Consider the following 24,767-nt stretch of genomic DNA (forward strand, 5'->3'; position numbering starts at 1 on the left):
TTAGTTTCATGTAGGTGGTTTATTGTAAGAATGTACAGATTTCTGGGGCTTTACCATTTCTTCACAAAACAACAGAGCAGTCTGGTTAACACAGACACAGGCAGATTAAACCATATGTTCAGAAGAGCTCTTCTTCACCTACAAGGCAAATTGAAGCAAATTAAAACCTTTTCGTTTATTTAATAATTCATTTAAAACTTTTATCTCCTCCAATGTGAATGCTTCAACTCATTAATATTCCTTACCCCCTAACCTCTTTATCAAGTCTATTTTTCCTCAAATTTTAAATTTTGAATATGCTTGTTTTGCTATGGAAAGCTCTTCAAGTACAATGTCTTACATACAGATATTTTAAAGTCATTGCATAAGGTCAGAGCACTATGAAAAAATAAACACAGTAATTGCAAATGCATCCAATAACTCAGAAAAAAAACCACAGAAAATTATGTCAAATGTGGGTGTACGCTATCATGGGCATATTTTGCTTGTAATACTGACACTTCACAACAACTTTTAAAATCAGATTCAATCTAGCAATGGGCAGTTTCCCAGTATTTTGGGAAGAGAAGTTTGACGAACACCACTGAATTCCCACTTCCTCATTTGACTTCTGATTTTCTGTGTTTATTAATTTTAAAACACAATCTAGCTTCTATATTGTGACTTTACCTCTTGGTTTTGCTGAACCGCTTTTTCCAATTAATTCCTGGTTATGGTATTACGAGAAAAAACAGAACAAGCAGGTTAGGAAGCAATTCATGCAAATTCAGGCAAAACTATGCACATATTTATGACCATAAATGTATTGTGAGGAGCACAATACAGCACATAACTGCTACAGGGGTTGTATTCCAGTCATTTTGTAAACAGAGGATAGTAACACATGTATTTGCATCTGAGTATAGCAACAATTTTTATGTGTTAGATGAAACACACATGAGCTACACGCAGTTACAAATTGTGGTCTAAGCCCACACATTTGTAACTTGCAGTACACACTGTCACAAAACTTCTTTCTCAGGGAAACAAGCAAAATACTGAACTTAAAAAGTAAAATACAAATTCAGTATCAACAGACTTTGGAAATTCCTTCCTCCTTCCACCCCCACCTCCAAAGTCTCAGCTTCTGAACATCAGCACAGGCTGACTTATCCATATCCAGCTCTGTCACTTGAGCTGCTCTCCCCCATCCAACACTGCTGGGCTGTCTGAGCAAAGTAGGAAAAGTCCAAATGGAAGGGAGGAGGGAGGAAATGCACTGGAAGCCAAGAAGGAGGAAGATCACTACCTGTTCAAGCAAGGATGTGTGTTGTGGCTAAAGGTCTATTTTACCAGCTTTTTAACTTTATCTGGCCAAAAAAGACGACCAACTTCACAATTGTTAGTAGAACTGCACAAGCTGGAAATCTTGCATAGACTGTCTTCCCTTCACTTTTGGGATCCTTGTGCACTAGCCTTCCCCATTAACCTGACTGAAGCAGGACATACAAGCATTACATGGCTTTGCAACAGCTCCTGTTTCACGTTTATACAGGTACTCACAGAGCAGCAGCACCAGAGATGATCTCAATAAGCTCCTTGGTAATGACGGCTTGACGGGTACGGTTGAATGTCAAGGTCAACTTGTCAATCATCTCAGCTAGAAAAAATTAAGATTGAAATTTAAACATATAATAAGTGTTCAAATACAGATAAAGAGAAGCTGTATGAACAAAGTATCAAATAGTCTTTCAAATCCATGCAAATGATCAAGAGGCTTACTGCACTTTTCATTTTTTACCCCTACAGATGACTCCACTAGTAGACAAACAAGAAACTTGATAATTTGGCTTGAGGCATCAGTTAAAAATCCCAAGAACAGCTGACAGACTAGCAAATACTGTGATATGACATAACTTATTTTAACATAACACAAGCATGCATTATTTGCTTTTAAATTAGATTTCAATGTCAATTAACTACAGTGGTATTTCCTTCAAGTTACTCTTGGTCTGGCAAAGGGAGCCAGGTTTGTCTGTTTGTTAGTGGGTTTTAGTGGTTTGTTTTTTTGTTTTTTTTTTTACATGCAGAAGGTATCATCTCTTTCTCTCAAGATCAGGTGGTCAGCAGAAAGCCACACCTACAGTTCCAGGCAGCCCAACTGCACAGCACATTGGCTTCACTCAGTCACCAGTATCTTTTATGCAACACTAACTTCTAAATGCTGAAGTCTTATCACCATGCCACATTAGCTATCTCCCACTAATACTAACTGCATACTCTGCACTGCACTCAGTTTGGACACCTTCCAAGGAATACTTCTATATTCTCAACTTGTTCCATGACAGTATTAAGTATTTAATTTCAGTTTCCCCACCTTCAAATTGGTGCAGTACTAATTACATTTGGCTCACAAGTAGGTACAGGTTTATAACAATTCTGGAAATCTTCACATCAGCCACATTAGAAGGGCATAAAGAGTACCTGGCCATTACAAGATTAGTTTACTATTTAATATTCTCATTAAAGAATCTTAATCCACTTCCAGTTACCTAGTCTCATTTCTCATATACTTAACAGCAACTCCTCCTTCCAGGGACTAAATAAGGTTCACATGTTGAGAAAACAAACCCAACTGAACTGCTTCAAAAAGACCCAAAATGGAATGAAGAGAGGAAACCAGCTCATTCCTTACCATTTTTGAAGCAAAGAATTACACAAAGTGACATCAGTACTTTCACACTAAACTACTAAAGCCCTGGGAAACCCACAGAGTAGACTTACAAGCATTCTTGCTAGCATTGTCCATAGCAGTCATCCTAGCACTCTGCTCGCTGGTGGTGGATTCTTTCAGGGAGTAGTACAGAATATTTGCTAGTGTGAATTCCTGGTAGTTTCTCAGCACATCGGCATCAATATCATCATAGATACTTAGGCTTTCTGCAAAATATGGAAGAGCAGACTTGGGAGAAATGCAAGATATACTGCTTCTGGCAAAACAGTACAATGCTATGCAAAAGCCTACTAGGCTAGCCTGTTTCTCTACTTAAAGCAATGCAGAGGGATTTTCTCTGCATACCAGGTGTACTTTCACAATCTCTCTGCTACTTGAAAATTTAGTATTTTATGTGTTTTATTTCTACTTAATACCAGGAAAGTGAGATTCTGACCAAGGCCAAACACATTATTGGTGTATTATGTTTAATCTTCCCATACAATGCTGTGGAAAGATTTTTGGGTATTTTTACAGAGTAGTGCAAAGTCACTCAATACACAGGCTGTTCAGGGCTGAAAACGCTGGAAATGACAGAGTTTTGCATATGCACAATTCTTGTTTGAGAGAGAATCTCAAACCAAAATTAATATGACCTTTCCTTTTAACCTCCCTGCCTCACAGCACCTCCATAAATCAGCCTTAGACTGCCAAGATAAAACAATCTGTTAAACCTACAACACGTGGACCATAATACGATGTTTTAATACCATATTGCCATGTTCAGGGTACTGTTTCTGTGATTTATCATTTCACATATCTGGTGGTTTCTAGTTCACTACTTACCAGAACCAGCAACTGTTTCAAGGGAGAAGATTGGCTTTTCATCAGTCTTGTAGGAGATGACAGACCTGTATAAAAATAGCATTAACAGGTTCTTCAGTTCAACTAACCCTAAATTGAGTGCTTAAAATCAAATTAGAATAGACAACTTCTGGCATTCCGATTCCACCAAGTCCTGTGATAATCCTGGTGAAAAGATCTTGGATACCACGTGGATACAATGATGTTCTGGCTGTAAATATAACATCACCTACTATACAAGTAAAAAAGAATGCCAACCACAGCTATCAAAACACCCAACCAACCCACAACAAACAGCTCTTCACACATAACAAAACTCACTCCTCAAAAAATGAAGTAAACATGACAAGTCACCGTCAGTTTTCATATTACTTCATCGGGCCAACATGCTCTTTGAAGCCTCTTATCAAGTATTTTTCCAGTTGAATCTTACCTAAACCGATTGTAGATTACAGAGCCTTCATCAAATTCATACCCAGAGTTTAACAACTCTGAAGCAATCATTGAAGCATCTCCAAAGCTCGGAGGTCTCCGTCCCACTTCTTTGAATGTCAGCAGGAAGTAATTGCCATGCGTCCTGCAGTAACATTGGATATGTGTTAGAACCAAATGGATGCTATAAGGCACAACTATGTGGCAGCAAGACTTACTCAGGCAACTTACTCGTGCTCAGAACTAAGCATTTTATTGAATTACGGTCCAAGAGAAATTTTGCTTTTTTTCAGTTAAATTATGATAGATAGCTTCATGATAAACACGCACTTAACAGCATCATTGCTGCTGCTTTCAGACCAGTTTCAAAAATACACTAACGCTGTGCAGCAGTTTCACAAATGTCAAGATGATCAAAACCTCTCTTAGCATATTTGCAAATTTTTTTTGAAGGAAATTGAATTTAGCATAGTTCCATTTAATGCAATTTCCTGTGAATGCCACACAGCTTTCTAAGCAGTCTTAAAATTTCTACCACTCAAAACAAAGGAAACCACCCAACCAAACCCTTCTGGAGTATGAGTTTTGGGATCCATCCTTTTCACCTCTGAAGCAGGCCTCTGATCTTGTCACCTACTCCAACCACCATAACTTCTTTCCCTGCATTTGAGAGGTTGGTAATCTCACTCTTCAAGGTTTTCGCAACAGACGTATGGATAGCACCACAAAGACCTCGGTCAGAGGACACACCAATAAGAAGGTGCTTCTTCTTGTCCTCAGGTGCCTTTATTTCTGCTTTCTCATAGAGTGCTATAAAAAAAAAAAAAAAAAAAAAAAAAAGATGGTTAAGTTTTTCAAGGGTGCCAAGAAGTAAATAAGTCTTATCAAAATACCTTTGCATTATTCTAACTAAAAACATTTCTGAAGGGGCTCCAAATCTCAGCCAGGTGAGTTTTATCTCCTTCACGAGCAAGCATGTGACCTGACCAGAGTTGACAATGAAACAATTCAAAGCCACCCACACCTCTAATCGGCCATCACACAATTGGTGTTATTACTTAGTTAAGTTCACTGTGCAGGTCCAGTGCCTCAGGAACATGTACAGCCCAAGAGTTCACAAGAAGGTTTGGCAGTAGCTGTAAGTGCTACAGAGATATGACACAATCCCATTAACAGACAGAAGCAGGCAGAAATTCTGATCTGTGGTGCTTTTATGACTAACAAAAACAACTATGCAACCACATCAAGTTAAAGAGTAATCAGAAATCACAATGAATAAGTCTTGAAAAAATCACTTTCTGTAAACTACTTATAAGGAATACTCAGAGTGGCCTACAGATGCAAATTCTTTTGGAAAAAAAAATTAACTACCAAAGGGTTTAAAAAGTCTAGGCATTTCATCACCACCATGAAAGCCTTCCTCTTCTGTTCCCACATCACACAGTGAAAAGAGTCTGCTCTCACCCAGTGCTCCCGTTCCATAGACTCTAGCAGGCTTCAGCTCCCTCTCAGCTCTTGCATATTTGGCTGCAGAAACCATCTTCATGGACTTTGTAATTTTCTGAATGTTCTTGATAGACTTCAAACGCCTGGTAACTACAAGGTTAATCGTTGAAGGTCATGGGCTGTACTGGGCACAATGACATCAAAACCAAGCAATAAAATGCTAGCAACAGCCACCTAAAAATATCATGCCAAGTTCCTCAAAGAAAAAAAAAATAAACAGACAATGCACAAATAAACCTCATAAAATACCTTAGTATTTACAGTGAGATAGTAATAAGAGCGGTAATCTGGCTAACCCAAATGCATATTTACGATACCTTTTTTTCCTCCAGACATAACATTTACTTGTTATTTAGCCCAACATAAAATATATTTACTGTTCTCTTTCCAGCCAGTTCTACTTGTTTTGCAAATATATCATTTGTGGTCTATTGCCATTTTCTCCCAGAATGACAAGGAGAGGAAATAAAGACCCCATAGTAAGGAGACAAAGAATAAACTTCCTCCTCTGTTTAGAATGTGACAAAAGGAGATTCAGAAAGAAAACAAAACAGGTGTCCTACAGACAAGCACAACTCCAAGGCAATATCCTTGTATAAGAACCTATGAGGAACAGCTTAAATAAGCATTATCAAAGTGGAACCATTCAGTCAGCCTTTTTTCCTCCCAAATGCTGGATAAAACCATAAGGAAACAAACATAAAAGAAAATAAATTAATTCTTAAAGGTGAGCAAAAACCTGGTTTAGCACATATGACAGAATTATCTTTAAAATATGTTTGACTAAAACTACATTGGTTTGCTGAAATGATATTGAAATTAGTGCTAAAACCATTTTAAGCAATGTTTTTTCTGAAGGACACTTGTTTAATGTAAGAAGTGCTGGAGGCTCATATGTAAATGTTATGGTGTATCACAATCAGTTTATGCAGTAAAAGCTAGCTGAAATTATATTTTAAGATATGTTTTTCCTGCAACACCTTCTCCTCTCTCAAAGCAAACAAAACCAGTACTTACTGTCTTTTAGAGTTGCCATATTCCTGACTTGGCCCCTGAAAATGAATGCAGGGGAAATCAGGATCGTTCACTAGTTGTTCGCAAAACAACACCTGTCAGGGGCAGGTCCCTTTCAGAGGGATGAAAATTTAAGAACTGCTGCTTCTTAAAAAGCATCTGTGCCAGGGACAGGCCACTCTAAACCACACCTTGTATGCATACTTTCTACCTTTCCCCTCATCTCCTGTATCATTTAATGCATTATCCACTACCTCGGGTACAATGTAAACGAGGGCAACAGGGCACCAGAAGGGTACAATTTCCAAAAGACGTGACTGTTGTTTTTTTTTTAAAAAAAACTATTAAATCGGAGCAGAGGAGGCTACACCACTTCCTGACAGGAGCAGAACCTCCTTGCACCGCTTGTCATCTCCGAAGCTGTCCTTTTTACTCCTCTTGCCTGGCCCCTTCACCCCGCCCCCCCTTCCCTAGGGGCTCCCGTCTCCCTCCCGCCCCCCACCCCAAGACCGCGGCCGAGAGGTCGGAGCCTTCGTCCCCGGCAGGTCACCGCCGTGCCCGGGGAGGCCGCCTGCCCTCAGCCTCACGGTCACCGCTACTCCAGCCACACCAGAGGCCACAGCACCTCAGCGGCCCGCCCGGGCGGAGACCCCGCCAAGCTCGGGCGCCCCCTCGGCCCCCCAGGGCCGGGCCCAGCCGCCCACCTCGCCGCCGCCACGCACCCCTCCCGTCCCCACAGGGTCCTTCCTATCCCACACCCCCGCCCGTTACCATTGCGGCTGGTAAAGCGCGACGGCAGCTCCACGGGCGAACATGGCGGCGCCCCCACCACAGCCCCGCTGAAGGTCAGCGCGCCCGCACGGCGCGTGCGCGCAGGGGTCCCGGCGGGGCGGGAAGCGCTTCCGGGGCGCGCGCAGCCACTTCCGGCGGCGCAGGCTGCGGGCCGGGGCGGAGCAGGCTCAGCCTTGCCGCCATGGGGAAGTCGGATTTCCTCAGTCCTAAGGCTATCGCCAACCGCATCAAGTCCAAGGGGCTGCAGAAGCTGCGCTGGTACTGTCAGATGTGCCAGAAGCAGTGCCGTGATGAGGTAAGCCCGCCTCGCTGGCGGCCGGGCCTGTGGCGGGGCGGCGCGGCGGGCCGCGAACCCTGCGGGTCTGGCGATCCTCTGGGGGGGGGGCTCCCGTCCCCTGGTACAGAACCCCAGGCCCCTTGAGGGGGGCCGCTCTCCTGGAGTTGCACAGGGGAGTCGGATGCTTTTGGTTGGGGTCCTCAGTCCCCTTGGGCGGGGGGGCCAATCTCCCACGTAAACGTCCAGAGTGCCATTGAGGGGGACACAGGGGGGATGCGATCGCGTTTGTGGGGGATCCCTAATCCTTTTGTGGGGGCTGGGATTTACTCAGGGGGTGTGGGACTTCATAACCTTCCTGTGGGTTCCCTGGTCCCCTTGCAGCGGGGGTGTAGGGTTGGTTGATTTCCCCTTGGAAGTGTCCTCAGTCACCTTGTGGGGGCTCTGATCTTGTCTGTGGGGTGCAATCCTTCAGGGGAGCATCCTGGCCTCGCTTTCCGGGAGCACGGGGAGCCTCAACTCACTTTAGGGGAGCATAGGACAGGGCCCTTATTCTCCTTTGGGGGTCCCCAGTCTCTTGTACAGACTACGGTCCCCTGGGGGGCGGATTGGTGGGACCTGGAGGGTTCCTAGTTGCTGAGGGTGGGGTGATCCTATTGGTATCCCCAATCCCACATGGAAGAAGTCTTCATCCACTTTGGAAGAAGTGTGTTGGCTCTGATCCATCTTTGGAGATGTTCAGTCCCCTGAAGAGTGAATGATCAGCCCAGGGTGAGACGGTGCACAGGGTGGCCCCAAAACCTCTGGAGGGACGAGTCCCTCATACACCCCTTGAGAGGTTGCCAGGCTTATGAATTAGGTGGCTCCCATCCAGGAGTTGAAGGTAGCCGTGATTTTTCTTGGGAGCAAGGTGTGTGCAGTGACATGCCCAAGAGGATGCCTGTCTGGAGCATTGTGAGTCACTTTTCATAGAATCACAGAATGGTTTGGGTTGGCAGGGACCTTTAAAGGCCATCTAGTCCAACATTCCCTGCAATGAGCAAGAATACCTTCAACTAGATGAGGTTGCTCACAGCCTCATCCAACCTGACCTTGAATGTTTCCAGGGACAGGACATCTACCACCTTGCTGGGCAACCTGTGCCAGTGTTTGTTTCACCACCCTCATCATAATTCTTCCTTACATATAGCCTGAATCTATTCTCTTTTAGTTTAAAACATTATCTCTTGTCCTGTTGCAACAGGCCCTGCTAAAATGTTTGTTCCCATCTTTCTTATCAGCCTCATTTAAGTAGTGAAAGGCTGCTAGAAGGTCTCCCTGGCTGTCTCTTCTCCAGGCTGAACAACTGCAGCTCTGTGAGCATTTCCTCACAGGAGAGGTGCTCCATCCCTCTGATCATTTTTGTGGCCCTCCTCTGGACCTCTCAAACAGGTCCATGTCTTTCCTGTACTGATGACTCTGTACTTCTGATTCTGGCTCAGTTTCTTCCCTTCATGAAGAGGTGCTTTTTCTCTGAAGTTTCCCCCTCTGTTTTTTCACTTGTCTGTTCACATGGACCCAGATGCCTGAAGGATGTGAGTGTCCTCTTCTTCCTGATTCCCGCCAGAGCTGTGCTCCAAAAGTACCTCCACTTGGGCTAACTATGCTTTTAGTTTGCCTTTCTCCATGAACAGAATCTTTAATGTGCCTTAGAGAGGAGAAGTAAGGCATCCTGTGGATCTTTAATTGCATCATTCTTCAGCTGTTTCTGTTCCCCTCTTCCTTTCACCCAAGAAGCTCAAATCTGGTTCTCCTCCCAGTGACTGCAAGCAAAAAAGCTTCGCTGCTTTACAACCAGATCTTTTTGTAAGGGAAGTGGGGCTCCCATGGAATGAAGTTTGCTGTGGATTTAATCATATTGTGGTGAAAGAGCATTAGACAAAAAAGGGTGCAGTCAAACATCCTATGTCTGGTTGTTTTTTGGGGAGCTCTGACAGCTTCAGCCCTGTGCCAGAGGTTGCCAAACTATCACAGTCCACAGCTTGAGCGCTCCCCCCCGCCTGCTTACACATGTTGGTGTTGGTCAGGTAGGGAGCCAGCAGACATTTCCAGTGCTCTCCCACAAGCGCTTGGATGGGTCCTAGGTGGACCTGGGTGGTCCACAGCCATGTCTATGCTGTTCCACAAGGGACAAAGAGTACTGCTGGAATGTCCTGTCTCGTATCCCCTCTCACACTTGTCTGGAGGCTCTTGGCCTTGGGAGGAGTTTTTTTTCTGGCTTGCCTGGTCAGGAGGAACAACCACCCCACGCTAGGCTGAGGCTGGGCTAAGGTGTTTTCTGTAGAGCCTCCAAGAAAATTTGACTTGTAAAACATTACTTTTAACACTGTTCAGCTGTGTGCATGTTGCAAATTGAGACAAAGTCAGGCAAGGTATTTATTTTTGTTTTATAGAATGGCTTCAAATGTCATTGCATGTCAGAGTCCCACCAGAGGCAATTGCTGCTGGCTTCTGAAAATCCTCAGCAATTCATGGATTACTTTTCTGAGTAAGTTTCTATATATTCTTACCCAGATCTTCATTCCTGTACCAGGTCTGCACAGCCATACCTCTAAGGCCCAGTCACGTCCCATTGAAGACACTTTATTCTGACACATTTTAGCGTCAGCTCTTTTTTTAGAGGCAGTGTGAAAGTTTAGGCAATGTCTCTTTAGAACGCATGTGAGAGGCTTCAAGGAGCCATGATGTTTAATCAAATTTGACAGTTTTATCTTGCGTTTTGAGTCTCATTTTAAGTTGTTCTGCGTTACAAAGTACGTCACCCTTCTGCCCCAGCTAAGTGACTGCCACACACGCAGAGTTACAAAGAGCTAAAAGAACCATTACAGAGAGATAACAAATCAGGGGTGTGACAAACTTCCCACAGCTTTCCCCAGTCCTTTGTCCAGCTGACCTACATGACAGCTGGGTTGACTGGAGCTGTCTTCAGCCTGAGTCTGAAGTGAGGCTTTATACTCAAGCCCTTGAATTAGCAGTGAGATGAGTGATCAGTGTACCCTCCCCCACCGCTGCTGCCCTTTCTCCTGCCCTGTGTTTTGTGTCAGGCCAGGAAGAGACCTGGTAATGAAATACCAGCAATTAGCGGGAAGTGTTTAGATTTTGTTCTTTCCATTTTATGCCTTTGAAAGGCTATTATCCTTTTGAAGATTTAACTTGTACATGCATGTACCATATTGTGTTTCTTTGTGTGTATGTACTGCATTTAATACTACTTTATGAGACAGGGAAATGAGCATCTGATTTTCATCATGCTCATTTCAAAAGAATACTCATGCTTATGCTGCAAATATTTAATTGTTAATGGTAATAGAAAATTGCTTTGGAATCGTTAAAGTTTTATTAAAATACTCTCTTTTTATCCCCTAAGGGAATTCCGAAATGATTTCCTAGAACTGCTCAGGAGGCGATTTGGTAAATACTTTGCTCTTTGTTTGTTTTTAATGTCTTTTATTGGTTCTGTGTGAGAAGTTTTGGTTGGTTTGTCCTAGGTCCCCCACATATTTTTTAATAATAACATTAATATTAATAATAACATCATGATGATGATGTGTTTCAGGAACAAAGAGGGTCCACAATAATATTGTGTACAATGAGTATATCAGTCATCGAGAACACATCCACATGAATGCCACACAGTGGGAGACACTGACTGATTTTACTAAGTGGCTGGGGAGAGAAGGTAAGTGTAGTTTCTCGAGGTTGAGGAGTTGTAAAATTATTGGCTGATTGCATTGCTGATAATTGATCAGTAAACACTTCTGTTAGTTCTCCGTTTTTCTTTCTTCCCCTTCCCTCCTCTATATATATTAACAGATGTCCAGACATATTTCTGTGCTAACCATTAGGAATTTGCTTATGAAAAATGTCTGAAACCTGGCAAACATCAGTCATGAACCTTTCCTAGTTTCATCTGCTGGTCTGTATTTACTGTTAGTATTGCTAAGTTCCAAATCAACTTCCAACAGTTGCCATTTAAAAATTAGAAACTATGATAGAACACTTCTCATGACTACAGAATCCTTCCGTATTTGAAGTGACAGGGTTTAAAGCTCAAGATCTGCAGGTTTTTTGTTCAGCAGGATTAAAAGAGATTAAATGGCACTGCGGTGTGACAGAAAGTTTACTTTGGCTCTGATTGCCTGTGTTCTACAGGACACGTTCATGAGTCATGTAAGTTAGTAACAATAATGTAGCATAGTAATGTTTCCTTTAATATGATGCTGTTAGTGTGTATTGTTCATATATGTTAGATTTCTGTTTTCTTCCCTGTTAAAACAGTGGGAAGGAAACATTTCCTTCAATAAGGAAAGTATTGCAAAACACTCTGTTCACTTTATTACATACACTGGCCTATTTCCAAATAGAACTGGCTAGCTGAAGGGCAGGAACACATACTAAAGATAATTCAAAGTCAATTCTACCAGGCCAGTAAAGGAGTACATTGTCTCTGGTAAAGTATCTGCATTGTTATAGTGAACCTGGACTGTGAAAATTATCCTTGTCCCTTGCTTGCTTTTGTTAGTATTAATCTTACTCTTTCTTCTATTGACTTCTTAGGTCTTTGCAAGGTTGATGAGACTCCAAAAGGCTGGTATATTCAGTACATTGACAGGGACCCAGAGACTATTCGCAGGCAACAAGAACAAGAAAGGAAGAAGAAACAGGACCTTGATGATGAAGAAAAAACAGCGAAATTCATTGAACAACAAGTTAGAAGAGGTTTGGAGGGGAAAGAACTGGTGAGGAAAATTGCACTGTATGTCCACCTTCAGCTCAAAACTGTTCTTGGTTAAGTTAATGGTGAATTCGACACTGGTGGGATCCTTTGGTGAATTCGACACTGGTATTTCCTGTGCAGTCAGAAGATGATGAGTAAGCTTCATGCTTTAGATTACAAGCTCATCACCAGTTTGAACTGAGAAACGGTGGGCATATTTGACTGCATTGCTGGTCTCATCTAAGCCAGAAGGAATAGTCTTCTCCCGCATACTTCTGATAGGAGCCTTGACTGACTTGTTTCTGTTGAAATTGCAACTTGTTACATTTCCTTGACTAACCAGCTTGCTGGTGTTTTTTACGGCTGATGAACATCAAGGTCCTCTATGGAATCACAGTTTCAAAAAGTAAATAAAAGAAAGCAGAGGTTTACAGCTCCTTTTTAGATTTGTTGTGGTTTTGAAATCCTGTGGCCCTTGTGTCTGATCCTGGCCATTTCAGACTGGTTTAGACTGTTTTCTTCCATACTTGAATCATGACAGCGGTTCACTTATGTCCTGAATTTTCTGCTATACAGTTATCTTAGATTAACCTGCTCTGGAGGAAAACCTGGAGTTACTTTGTACCTGGCTTGCTTTAGTACTAAAGGAGTAATAATTACTGCTTTTCAAGTGATTAGTGATTTAAAAAACACTCTTGATTTTAGGAGAGTAAACAATACAGTAACCAGCATGATGCCTCTTCATTTATGTTTCTTCACAACTTTTAGGGCTACAAGTAACAAGTAACTTGTACAGTGGAGAGACTGAAGTAAATAACTAGGGGGGAGCTGACATAATCAGATCCTTATAGTGACAAGTTTTATTTTGGTAGTACTGATGTGGTGTTTGGGATCTGTTTATTTTGCGTCATTCCGTGACTTCTATACATGTTGCCTGGGACTGGAACCTCACATTTGATCCTGGGTATTGATAGGTACATTTAAATGCTGTTATAAACGATTATCTTTTTCTTAATTTAAAACTAATTGAAATTTAAATGGTCTGAGCCTTCGGTGCTAAAAATTTGGAATGATTCCAGAATTTCCTTCTCTGAGTTAAGAGTTTGTCCAGAAACCAGTCTAATCATGCTGGTTCAAATAGAGAAAACTGCTTCAATAAGGCCACTTTCCTTTCATGCCGGAATCGAGCAAGTTCAGACAGAAACTCTGTAGAGTGTTAATTAGAGAATTTTGCACAGGAGCCTGTAATGAGATAATGTTTTCAATTTATAATCTTCAGTGGATCAAGCCAGGATGAATATTACAGTTACTTGTAATCATTTTGCAGTCGTCTGTAAAACTGAGCTAATCAATGATCACCAAAAAATGGTATCTTGGCTTAGTTTTCTGTCTGACTCTTGAAACGTGTTTTGTGGGTTTTTTTTGGCAGGAAAAGCCAGTCTATACTGAACTGAACAGAGAAAACGAAGAAGAAAAAGGTAACCAGATTTTGATACATGTAATTTTCTAGAACCTACAGAGGCTGATTTTGTGATCAAAATGAGATGTGCACTGAGGCCTGCTCGGTGCTTCATAAAGTGCTTTGAGATCAGTTCTAAGTAGCACTGGAATATAGAAATACAAAGTATTCTTTCTCATAAAGTTTAAAGTAATTTATTTTAAAAGCTGAACCAAAACATAGATTAGTAAATATTTTCAAATTTATGATCTTTTCCATTTGCAGATTTAAAAAATTTTAACATCCGTCAATGTAGTTACTTTTAAAGATAGAAATAGAGTAATGTCTTTTTATTTTTTAGTTACATTTAATTTAAACAAAGGAGCAAGTACTTCAATAGCAGCATCTTCTAAAACAAGGTGAGAAAAGAATTTAAGGGCGACCCTTACTGTTGCAAAGCACTTATTTGACAATGATATTTGTGTGGGCAGGAAGATGTATCTTGTCCCAAAATATTTGAAGTCTAATGTCTCATCCTGTCATGTTGTTCAGGAGGAGATATTAGGTGACCTCATGGTTCTTTTGTATTTGAAATGGATGAATGGGTGTATCTTAAATGTGTGCTGTGAGGAGCCTTCTCCGTAAAGCAATAGGCAGTTTCCAGTTCCTGCAAGAAGATACTGGTGTGTGAAAAGGTGGATAACGGATCCAGTCAAAGCATTTGAAGTGAATGCCATCTAGTCCCAGCAGCCTTCTATGAGTGGGTATTTGTGATTTGTTAATTTTGGTTCCTAAAAGGTTTGATTGCCTTGTCTAATTGGAGGTAATAGTTTCTTTGATCATCATTTAAGAAGCCGAATCTACCTGATGTAAATCTTTCTAAAGCTCGTGAATTTAATTGTCATCATATAACCACAAGCAATGCAGGACAAAAGGGATCAATAATGCAAACAATAGTGACTTACAGCAGCCTGTGAAACTGTTTGATGAGCAGTGCATCTTTTCATGTGAGGCAATATTTTAATTAAACGTATTGCAGGTAAAATGAAAGCTTTCCTCTCATCACAAGCTCAACTCTTAGATAAGGTATCTGATGGGAGATGTGCCAGGCAGAAAATGAGACAATAAAGTAGTTCCTTGCAATAATAAATACAGATTTCAGGCTTTGAGGAAAACTTGTAATTTATCCCTAAGCATTGAGTTGTGCTTAAGATGAGTTTGAAACTTAATTCAGATGCTTACTTGAATAGTTTCAATGAGGAGTGCTTAAGGTGCTTGCTAAAATTTGGCTGAATGTGAAATCATATATCAAATAGTGTAATTTTTTTTCATAGCATATGAGAGATGCTTGTCTGTAAACTTTTTAATGGGAATGTAAAAGCAAAATTGGGATACCAACTTCATGGTAAAGTGACCAGACGGTGGTTTATATATCACAGGTGACACAGCTGCTTCCTTCTGTCAGCATAAAGGTGTGATCTGCAGCTGTTGGCTAATACTGAGGTTCAGTTGAGCTTAACCTGATGTCTGGTAGGCCAGTGCAGCATGTGGTAGGAATTCCTGGCTTCCCACCTTCTGCGCTTGCTGCACAAGCTACCGAAACTTAGCACTTGTATTTCCTGAGCAGGGTGCAGAAATAGGGCCAGGAGATCGTAGTCAGTGAATGGCAGAGTTTTGAGTGTGTGGGGATGCTAGCGGTTGGGTACAGTGGTGGAGTTGGAGCCTTGCTGAGAACAGGAGTGAGGGGGGAGCTGTGCCTTTCCTCGAACATCTGTGTGGCTGACATGAAGCAAGGAGTCACCACTGCCACTGTGGACACAGTTTCTGATGCTGACTGCCCTTGAGCAAACTGGGAGCCCTGGACTTACTTTTTTCCCTCAGGAACTTGCATCCTCAAATCCCTGCTTAACTCACTCAGTGGACAAGTAAGATTAGAATTACTTCTAATTAAGGATTGAGCAGAAGCAACTGTCAAGGTCACTGACTCCTGTCTGCAGTACTGCAAAAGTGTACCAGTGTACAGTCCTGTCTGCACACTGATCAGCCTCCATTGTACACAGCTAGGATCTCTGCAGCCCTATAATCCCAAGGGAAGATCCTTCAAAACCTGTTTGCTCTAATGGTTAGGACCTTGTCTGTAATTTCACACGTAAATGTGGTTATGGTCCGTTTCATAGAATCACAGAATAGTTTGGCTTGGAAGGGACCTTAAAAAAGGCCATCTAGCCCCAACCCCCCTGGCAGGGGCAGGGACACCTTCAACTAGACCAGGTTGCTCCAAACCCCATCCAGCCTGTCCTTGAGCACTGCCAGGGATGGGGCAGCCACAGCTGCTCTGGGCAGCCTGTGCCAGTGTCTCACCACCCTCGTGGTAAGGAATTTCTTCCTAATGTCTAATCTAAATCTACCCACTTTTAGCTTCAAACCATTCCCCCTTGTCCTATTGCTACAGGTCCTTTTAAAGGTCTGTCCCCATCTTTCTGATACCAGTTTATAGCAGTTGGTCTCATGTTGGTCTGGGTGTTTAACATACACAGTTCTTTTTCTCCCTGGTGTTTGCTTTCTCAGACAATGTATTTGTAGAGAACAGTCTCAGGCTCTCTTCACTGTGCTGTACAAGCAGGCCTGCACATTGCTGGCCTTATCTCTCCATCCCCCTGATCTGCTGAATATCCCTTCCCTTGTCCTTGTTCCAGTTTCAGCTAATCTTGAAGAGGGGAGCTGATAAATTTGTGCATGCTGCAAATGAAACGTTCCCAAGGCTTATACAAGGCACTAATGCTTTTCTGTCTTGATGCTTCCTAGGATTGCATTTGACTCTTTCATGACTGGTCCACACTGGTAGCTGTCATCTGTGATTATAGCCAGACCCCTTTCTGCTTTTGTTGTTCTTAAACAGCTCCCAGTAGATAGAAGGTAATCAGAGTAAACTTTTCCAAAATATGTGAGCTTGCATAATGTGCTATTGAATTCTGTGTGGTATTTAAAACTTGATTTTCAAGATAAACCAGTCCCTTCTGGTGTCCAATTCTTTCTTGTCTTCTCCATGTTGATGACACACCCGAACAGCGTTGGTGGTCTCTCACTTTGTCCCAGGGTCCTTAATGAATATGTTAAATAAGATTTATTTTAAAATTGACACCCAGGAATCTCTTAGTAACCTCACGGCTAAATATGTTAGCTGCCTTAAATATAGGCACTGCATTTGTTATGTTTTAATTGTATGTTACCCTTTATGAGATGTTATTTTATGTACTTGCTATTTGATTTGTGATGTAATTTGCTATTTCTTCTAGAACTCTACTATGGAGATTATCCAGACTTTCTGTGAAATACAATTTCTTTCTCGATTTTGCTTCTACTGCCATTTCTGTATCTCCATTGCCATTACTTATCTTCCCCTTGCTAGTATATCTAACATCCTCACCATAGGCAGAACATGCTGTTTGTTGCAAGGCCATATTAATATTACCTTACTCTCCACCTCACAGCAGCCGCCTTCATCTTTTTGGATGATAGAACACCTGCATGTTTTTACTGCATTTAAATGTCTTTACAAAAATGGCTTAACTCAAGCTGCCTTTAGCTTTACCTAGATGTTCCCTGATACGTAACTTTTTGTGCTGATTGCTCTTTTCTTTCATAACCTGTAGGCCATGATACGTAACTTTTTGTGCTGATTGCTCTTTTCTTTCATAACCTGTAGGCCATTTGCCTATTTTGAATGTCATTGTGAAGATGGTGTTTATTTGCTGGGTGTGGAGCCCTTTTCTACAGATTCCCATGTGTTTTCTCCCATTGCTGGATAGGTTAAGTATCTCTCTCTGAAATGAGTTCTAGATGTCTACCATTTTTGAGAGTTCCCCTGTCCAGGTGGCTTCTCTAAAGCCCCAAGTTTGTCCTTTCGAATTTGAAAAGCTTATTTGCCGACCTGCTTTTTTCTTCTCCATTGAACTCAAGTCCCCGATCAACACTTTGCTTTTGCACTGGTGAACTGATCGTTAGGTTGTTGTCATTCTGCTGGACTGCTAGCAGCAAACATCAGTGGACATGGAGTTTACACCTCAAGGAGATGTATCTGCCAAACGCAGTCCTAGAGAAGGGAGACGTGTAGGGTCTGGAAGGTGACTTGCACGCTGAAATTAAATAGATTAGCAGGCCTTTTTGCACAACCAGTTCATCAAATGCATCTGGGTAGAGGATACAGTGTAAGGTCTGCTGTGAAAACACCATCTTACTTTTCCAGCAGTGTCCTTGGACCAAATGCACTGAAGATGGTGGAAGGGGCAGTTAAAAGAAAAGAATCAGCTCATAGCTCTGGTCAGCCCAAAGAGAAAAAGAAGAAATCTGCACTGGATGAGATTATGGAGGTAATAATCATGCAGGATCTGTCTCTTTGTAACCCCATGCCTATGGCAATGCCCACTTTACCAGGGAGTCCCTTTGAAGTAACCTCAGACCTTCAGTTCTTATGGAATTCGGATTTTGATATCTTATCAGGCAAAATGATTTCACTTCCCCATTAAAACTGGTTTCTGCTGCTCATCTGTGCTTCCTCCCCATATGACTGAGATGTTGGAAGTAAAGGAATACAGATTTGGAAGAGAAGAAAATATATAGAAACACTTGACAAAAAAACCGTATAAATCTCCATCATTTTATCATGGATTCCTGGATCTCATCGGTTTGATTTTTATGCAGCAAACACACACTGACTTACCCTTATTTAGGGATTGTTTTTTTTTTATTTTATTCTGCACTTGATGTGGGTCTGGAGAATTGGTTCAGCTTTTCAAAGGCATAGGAAAGCTGCAGTGAAAGGAGGAAGTAAATGGTGATTATTTGTTGTTCTGTAGCTTGAAGAGGAGAAGAAAAGAACATCTCGAAGAGACTACTGGTTGCAGCCTGTAAGTGTCTTAAAAATTACTGTTTTGCCAAACACAACTGATTCTGCATCTCTAAAGCCACTATTGATTTGTGTAAATATCCAAAAGCAGGTTCCAAACTAAATTCACTCTTACTTTCCAAGCTGCCAAGTGTGAAATATTACAGTGTCTGGGAGGAATTACTCTTCTGGTTGAGCATGATCTGCAGTGTGAAGCATGGAATGCCTGATCTCAGATGGGGTGGAATTCAATAATTAAACAGTTGGTACTGTGAATCTCTACAGGTCATGTTTAAATCATGATTATTACCACAACCCCCTTCTTTCTACATAGTAGTTGACTTGCACAGAGCTGTGGAAGTCTGCATCAGCCTTTGAGCTGAGACCTCATCTCAGCTTCTACTTTTTTGATTGGACTTCTAGATCAAGAAGTCCGGACCTTGACCCATTGTGAGCTGTCACATTATATCTTGAATTCAAGTGTAGCCATATTTGTAAAACAAAAAAAAGTCTTGAGATGCTACTTTGAGGCAATAACTCAGGGATAAAGACAAATTCCTGAAAGCTGAGTCTTTGCTGTTGTTGCTTCCCATGCTGTGTTGTGCAATCTGTGGTTGGGGTCAGAGCGACCTGAATGTGTAATTAGTTTAGATTGTGTAATTGTTTGTGTGTTTTGCCTTTTTATTTTAATTTTTTTTCTCTACTTTCAAATCTTCCAGGAAATCATTGTCAAAATTGTAACAAAAAAGCTTGGGGATAAGTATCACAAGAAGAAGGCAGTTGTGAAGGTAAAGTGTGCAAATGGAAGCATGTGGCATTGGTTGAGCTTTTCTGGTATCAGAAACTTCTGAAGTTTGTTTCATTGTGCAAGTTGTTCAGCTTTAACTCAATGCTGATAGGGCTGAAGCATCACCTTAACTCTTTTGGGACTTACTTTGGGCAGGGAGTGAATTGCTGACTTGGTTTAATGTCACGATGTACTTGGTGATCCTTTCTTAAGCGCTGTTTTGTTCTGCATAGTTTGTCCCTATTAACACATCTGTCTTGGAGAACAGTCAGTCACTTTGTCAATGTGATACAACCAAGAGCAGTGCAATGGCATTTTAGTCTGAGACTAGTCAGTTTTGCACTGATATTTAAGCTTCAGGCTGTCTTTGAGCAGGATTTCATTTGTGTACAAAATCTTCAGGCTGTAAGCCTTGCTGTGTTGTTCGGAAGGGCTTTCAGCCACTGCTAGTGGAATGGTGCTCTGCTAGGTAGTCCAAGGTTCAACAGTCTCTGGCAAAAGCACCAAAGGTGACACCCACGTGTGTTTTGAAGGATCAGCAAGAGTGTATAGAGCTCAAAATCACAGCTTTTTGATAGACATCTGGAAGGTGTATGAGTCCCAGTGGCTGTCTTCCACTGAGCTCCGAGTATGAGAGGTGGAACATGGTTTATGCTAGGCGCAAAAACCTCAGTGACATTTTGCCTCACTGAGAGGTAGTGTCCCAGTTGTCACTGTGTGGCTTCCAGCCAGCTTAACCTCCCGTGATGGAAAGAAGCCTCTAATTTGCTCTGCATCTTTGAGAGAATAGCTAAGGTAGCTGACTCAAAGGTTGACAATATCTTCAGACAAGGCTGAAAAAATTAGTAGTCAATTAAACCAGTCGTTGTTCAAGAGGAGCCCTTTTAATCTAGCCTTAACTTCAGAGTGGGGCTGGTCAGCAGTTCTTGAAAGCTGGATGCCCCTAGGGACAGCTCAGAAGTCCTTGCTGCCGCTTTTGAAAATGTAGAAGTGCAGACTTGCGGTCCCGAGTTTGTTAATTTTGAAATGTAAATTTAGAGATTTTTTTCATTATTATTTTTCTGATTGGCCTCTGCCTTTTGCAACAGGAAGTGATTGACAAATATACAGCAGTTGTGAAGATGATTGATTCTGGAGACAAACTGAAGCTTGATCAGACACATCTAGAAACTGTAATACCAGCACCAGGTACAGCTGTTTTGTTCAGTTTTCAGCTTAGTTATCACTGCAAAAACTTACATTTCAGTTCTCTTAAAACTATATATTCATCAGCTTGAAAGCACCATAACCTCTCCTAGGAAGGCAGGCTGAGAGAGTTGGGGTTGTTCAGCCTGGAGAAGAGAAGGCTCTGGGGGCACCGTATAGCAGCCTTTTGGTATGTAAAGGAGGATTATAAGAAAGACAGGGGCAAACTTTTTAGTAGGGCCTGTTGTCATGCAAGGGTAATGGTTTTAAACTAAAAGAGGGTAGATTCAGGCTAGATAAAATGAAGAGATTTCTTATGGTGAGAGTGGTGAGACACTGGCACAGGTTGCCCAGAGGGGTGATGGATGCCCCATCCTTGGAAACATTCAAGGTCAGGTTGGACGGGGCTGTGAGCAGCCTGATCCAGCTAAAGGTGTCCTTGCTTATTGCAGGGAGTTGGACCAGATGGCCTGTAAAGGACCCCGCCGACCCAAACTATTCTGTGATTCTATGGAGAGCCTCTTGAGACAACATTTCATACACTACTCTGATCGTTTACCTAATATCCTCTGGTTACTTTCTAGGGAATTATTACATTGTTTCTGCTTTGAGTCTTCACAGTCCCTTCATGTAAGAATTAGGTTCTTTTCTGAGAGGACTGAAGTGCTTTAGGAATGGGCTCATTTGATGAGATGAAAGCATCTCTCTTCAGCTGCCAGGAAGCATCTCTGGGAGCCATACAGAGCCCTTGGTCATATTTATCCTGTATCTTACCTCCAAAGTCATGCCTTGAATAGCTGTGGATTCTTGTTAAAGCTTACCTCATCTCCTCTTTGGTTCACTGGTGGTTTTTGGCTGATACACACTAATGTTTATGTGTAGCACCAGACCAGTACTTCAGGGAACGGTCAGGGTAGCAGTGAGCAGAACACTGTCAGTGTACAGGGAAGCAGGATGTAGGATTTTGGGATTCAGAGATTCTTCAGCAGACCTGCTGCGTTTTGCATTTCTGCAGCTGGTGAAGAGCTGGTTGATGGTGCTGGTGAGTGCTCTTTAGCATAACATACTTGCAGGCGAGCTCTGCCCACCCTTGCACTAGGATTGATGCCTGTGGGAGAAGAAAGCAAAAAGGGGATACACTGAGCTGTTAGCACAGGGAATGGGATGTGGGAGAAATAGCTTTGGCTTCTTTCCCTGATGTAGGGGCAGAAGCCATTGAAATTACTATCAGCGTAGCCTGGAGCAGTAAAGTGAGGCGCACTTTGGAAATGCGCAGGGTGTGAGGCAAAGCTGGGTGCTGCTTGCTGAAGCTGCTGGGGCAAACCTCTCCCTCAGCTGCCAGTGGAGTTGAACACAACTCCGTCAAAAGGAGTTGGGAGCCCTGTGGTGTAACTGTTTTCTTATTTCTCATTTCAGGCAAGAAAGTGATGGTGTTAAATGGTGGTTACAGGGGAAATGAAGGCATCTTGGAATCTATCAATGAAAAGAAGTTTTCAGCGACAATAATCATCGACTCTGTAAGTATCAAATGCTGCAAGATCTCATTTGTTTAGAGCACTTTTCATCTGTACGTTGGAGAGCTTTCACAAAGAAAAATGGTATCATTAATCCTGTCTTCCAGATGGGATTTATGGTGTGCAAGATGCTGTGGTCACCACACACCTATTCCCAACCAGTAGGAAAACAGCCACGTATTCCCCTTTGCAGACTAATGCTCCGCTTTTGCCTTTAAAAAGATGCCAGGATGCTGAATTCAGCAAGTTTTGAACTTGAAAGAGGCTTGCAAGCTATTTCGTATGTTTATTTTGAACGTGGCTGCTGTACTATTTTGTGGGAAGGTAAAAAATGTTAAGTATGCAAGGAGGTGAATTTTCTCCTGCCTTTTCCAAACTGAGTGTGGGGCTTTATGTGTGTATTTGTTGTCTTGTTTGTTGTTAAGGTGTTGTTTTTTTTTTTTTTGTTTTGTGGTTTGGTTTGGTTTTTTTACCTGTTGCCTTTCTCTGGGCTAAAATTAGGCCATGTTGTCATGCCTGTGTGGCTGCTTCTTTGTTCTCTGCAAAATCAACCTTTAAACTCAGTGATACAGCAGAGAGGGTATTGTCTCCAAGACAAATTTCTTAAACAGAACTTGCAGGAGAGAGACCCTTTTGGGGTCTCGTGCAAAGAAGGGCTGCAGAAACTCTGCCCATACTGGACTCTGGAAAATTTGCTTGAAAAGAGACTGTGCAGCTGTCGTGACCAAAGAAGAGCTTTGGTTGGAACTAAGGATTAGGGTAACATTGGTCTTGGAAAGCAAGGGTAGTTTTTCTCTAGTTCTGATGCTTGTAGGTGTTAAGATTTCGCCTTCCTGCATGAACTCTGAGTCTATAAATTAAAAATGGGTGAAACTACCCCTGGAAACTAGTGAAGCCTGTGAGATTTTCTTTTTAGTTGTAGGGTAACCAGAATTTTTATATATACAAGTTTGTATTCAAAATAAAATTTTTTATTACTTTTAAGTTCACAATGAATTAATTCAAAGCAGCTGCTTATGTTTGCCCCAAAATTGCAAGGACTTTAACACAGATAGGGTCCTGAAAGTGAAAAGATTTCTGGGACAGTGTTGAGGCCCTGTCACATTCTCCAGTCAGGTTGAAAGTAATGAAACAGAAACATTGTGTTGTGAGCAAGTCCCAAACCTGCAGTTCTTTGGATGCATTCTGCTATGCAGCCCCTCTGCAGCCTCCAGTGTAGAGTTGTATGTGGCTTTTGGACAGAACACTTAAACAGAAAAGTAGTTGTTGTGCTTTTACTGTATGCAGCACTGAGTAAAGACGCTAATGCCTGTGATTTCCAGTGCTATTCGCTTTGGTTGTACTTCTTGAAAAACATCTGAATGTGGAGAGATTTCAGACAACCCCTTTAGCTATCTTTCTTTAAGCTCCCTATTGGGAATTCAACAAACAAACAGGTTTATATTTTGATCTTACTTATTCTACTATGTTATTCTCCAGGGACCTTTAAAAGGACGCCGAGTTGAAGATATCCAGTATGAAGACATTTCCAAACTCGCCTGAGGTGCTCATCATGGATCAGAGAAGATTTTGGTTCTCAGAAACATCTTTCTAGCATCTTGCAGGCAGACACTCTACCATGTCAGGGTTTTAATTGCGTGTGTGTATGTATTTATAATGTACATAGAAATTAACCACAAGCAAACTGGGTTTATTTAAAGATCACTATGGATTTGTTACATAAAATGTTTGTGGAAATCTTATCGGTGGAAATATTTCATCTAATTCTATATCAAAGTTATAATATTTGGTTCAATTCCCTTTTGTAAAATACAGCAGATAGCTGCAAGCTGGAGAATTTTATTTACTGAAGCATGTTAGCAGTTCCCTAAGAGAGAGAATTACCAACAAATAGCTGCTTGAGGCAGGCAGTGTGCGTCGGAGCCAGTGGAGTTGAAACAACACACTTCTCAGTTTGCAGCCAAAATTGAGTTCTGGCTGCAGGAACAAGGAAAGGGATTAAGAGAATAGCAGGAAGGTAAGAGTGCTGCAGGGGATTATTCTCCTGGATGTTGAAGGAGTGGTCTGGTATATTAAGTGTTGTCACCAATGTATTTTTGGTTAGCGCGTTGGCGATAGTGGAATGCAAGTCATCACTCCTCTGTCGTGTTTGTCAGGGTTCCTCATAATACTAATATGCAATTTATCTTCATGTCGACTCCAGGGTGGATGTTACTTGTGAGGTCTCTAGGACACGAGCCAAAGTGTGTGCAGGTACAAAGTGGTGATTGTTGGTTTGGTTTTTTAGATCCTCTTCATTTGTTCGTGCTTCCATTGTTGCTCTGCTACGTGAGTAACATTACTCATGCTAAATGATGTACGATGTTACTCTTTTATTTTGTAAAAAACGTCACATTTTGTACAATGTTTAATTTCTAAGGCAGTTCAGGAATAAACATAGACCTTTCTTAGGTCAGTGTATTTCTTATCACCCTTTGAAATGTGGGAGGCGTCTGCTGGTTTACATCCACCAAGGAGCGCAGGAAGGTGCCCAGCTGGCGCACTGCCTTGGTTGGGTGGGGGCGGTGCAGGCTGTCCTGGGGAGAGTACAGACTGATGGTCCGGTCTGCCTGATGGTCCGGTCTGCCC

General features: G+C 42.0%; 2 protein-coding genes and 1 long non-coding RNA gene across 4 annotated transcripts; 1 reads left to right on the forward strand and 2 right to left on the reverse strand.

The window, feature by feature from the left end:
- On the reverse strand, nt 1-7,407 carry ATP5F1C (ATP synthase F1 subunit gamma). Its single transcript, XM_037388807.1, has 10 exons — nt 7,280-7,407; nt 6,512-6,546; nt 5,453-5,584; nt 4,594-4,798; nt 3,990-4,133; nt 3,539-3,603; nt 2,764-2,919; nt 1,543-1,639; nt 670-706; nt 1-138 (listed from the first exon to the last, which is right to left on the reverse strand). The coding sequence occupies exons 1-9, from the start codon at nt 7,321-7,323 to the stop codon at nt 700-702; spliced, it is 885 nt and encodes a 294-aa protein (XP_037244704.1). The 5' UTR covers nt 7,324-7,407; the 3' UTR covers nt 1-138; nt 670-699.
- Nucleotides 7,408-24,589, forward strand: KIN (Kin17 DNA and RNA binding protein). Of its 2 annotated transcripts, none has more exons than XM_037388806.1 (13): nt 7,408-7,595; nt 10,007-10,101; nt 10,981-11,024; nt 11,170-11,292; nt 12,171-12,352; nt 13,760-13,808; nt 14,130-14,187; nt 18,018-18,138; nt 18,625-18,675; nt 19,373-19,441; nt 20,529-20,628; nt 22,042-22,142; nt 23,619-24,589. In XM_037388806.1, the coding sequence occupies exons 1-13, from the start codon at nt 7,482-7,484 to the stop codon at nt 23,679-23,681; spliced, it is 1,170 nt and encodes a 389-aa protein (XP_037244703.1). In that variant the 5' UTR covers nt 7,408-7,481; the 3' UTR covers nt 23,682-24,589. The 2 variants fall into 2 exon arrangements, with proteins under 2 accessions (XP_037244703.1, XP_037244701.1); XM_037388804.1 differs by having other exon boundaries at nt 7,409-7,595; nt 18,015-18,138.
- LOC119148526 lies at nt 18,412-22,035 on the reverse strand. The gene is made up of 2 exons (XR_005104419.1): nt 21,447-22,035; nt 18,412-18,577 (listed from the first exon to the last, which is right to left on the reverse strand). It is a non-coding gene; the product is annotated as an uncharacterized LOC119148526 (long non-coding RNA).
- Nucleotides 24,590-24,767: the final 178 nt, after the last annotated feature.

This window comes from Falco rusticolus, chromosome 5 (genome assembly GCF_015220075.1).
Source record: "Falco rusticolus isolate bFalRus1 chromosome 5, bFalRus1.pri, whole genome shotgun sequence".
Taxonomy (NCBI): domain Eukaryota; kingdom Metazoa; phylum Chordata; class Aves; order Falconiformes; family Falconidae; genus Falco; species Falco rusticolus.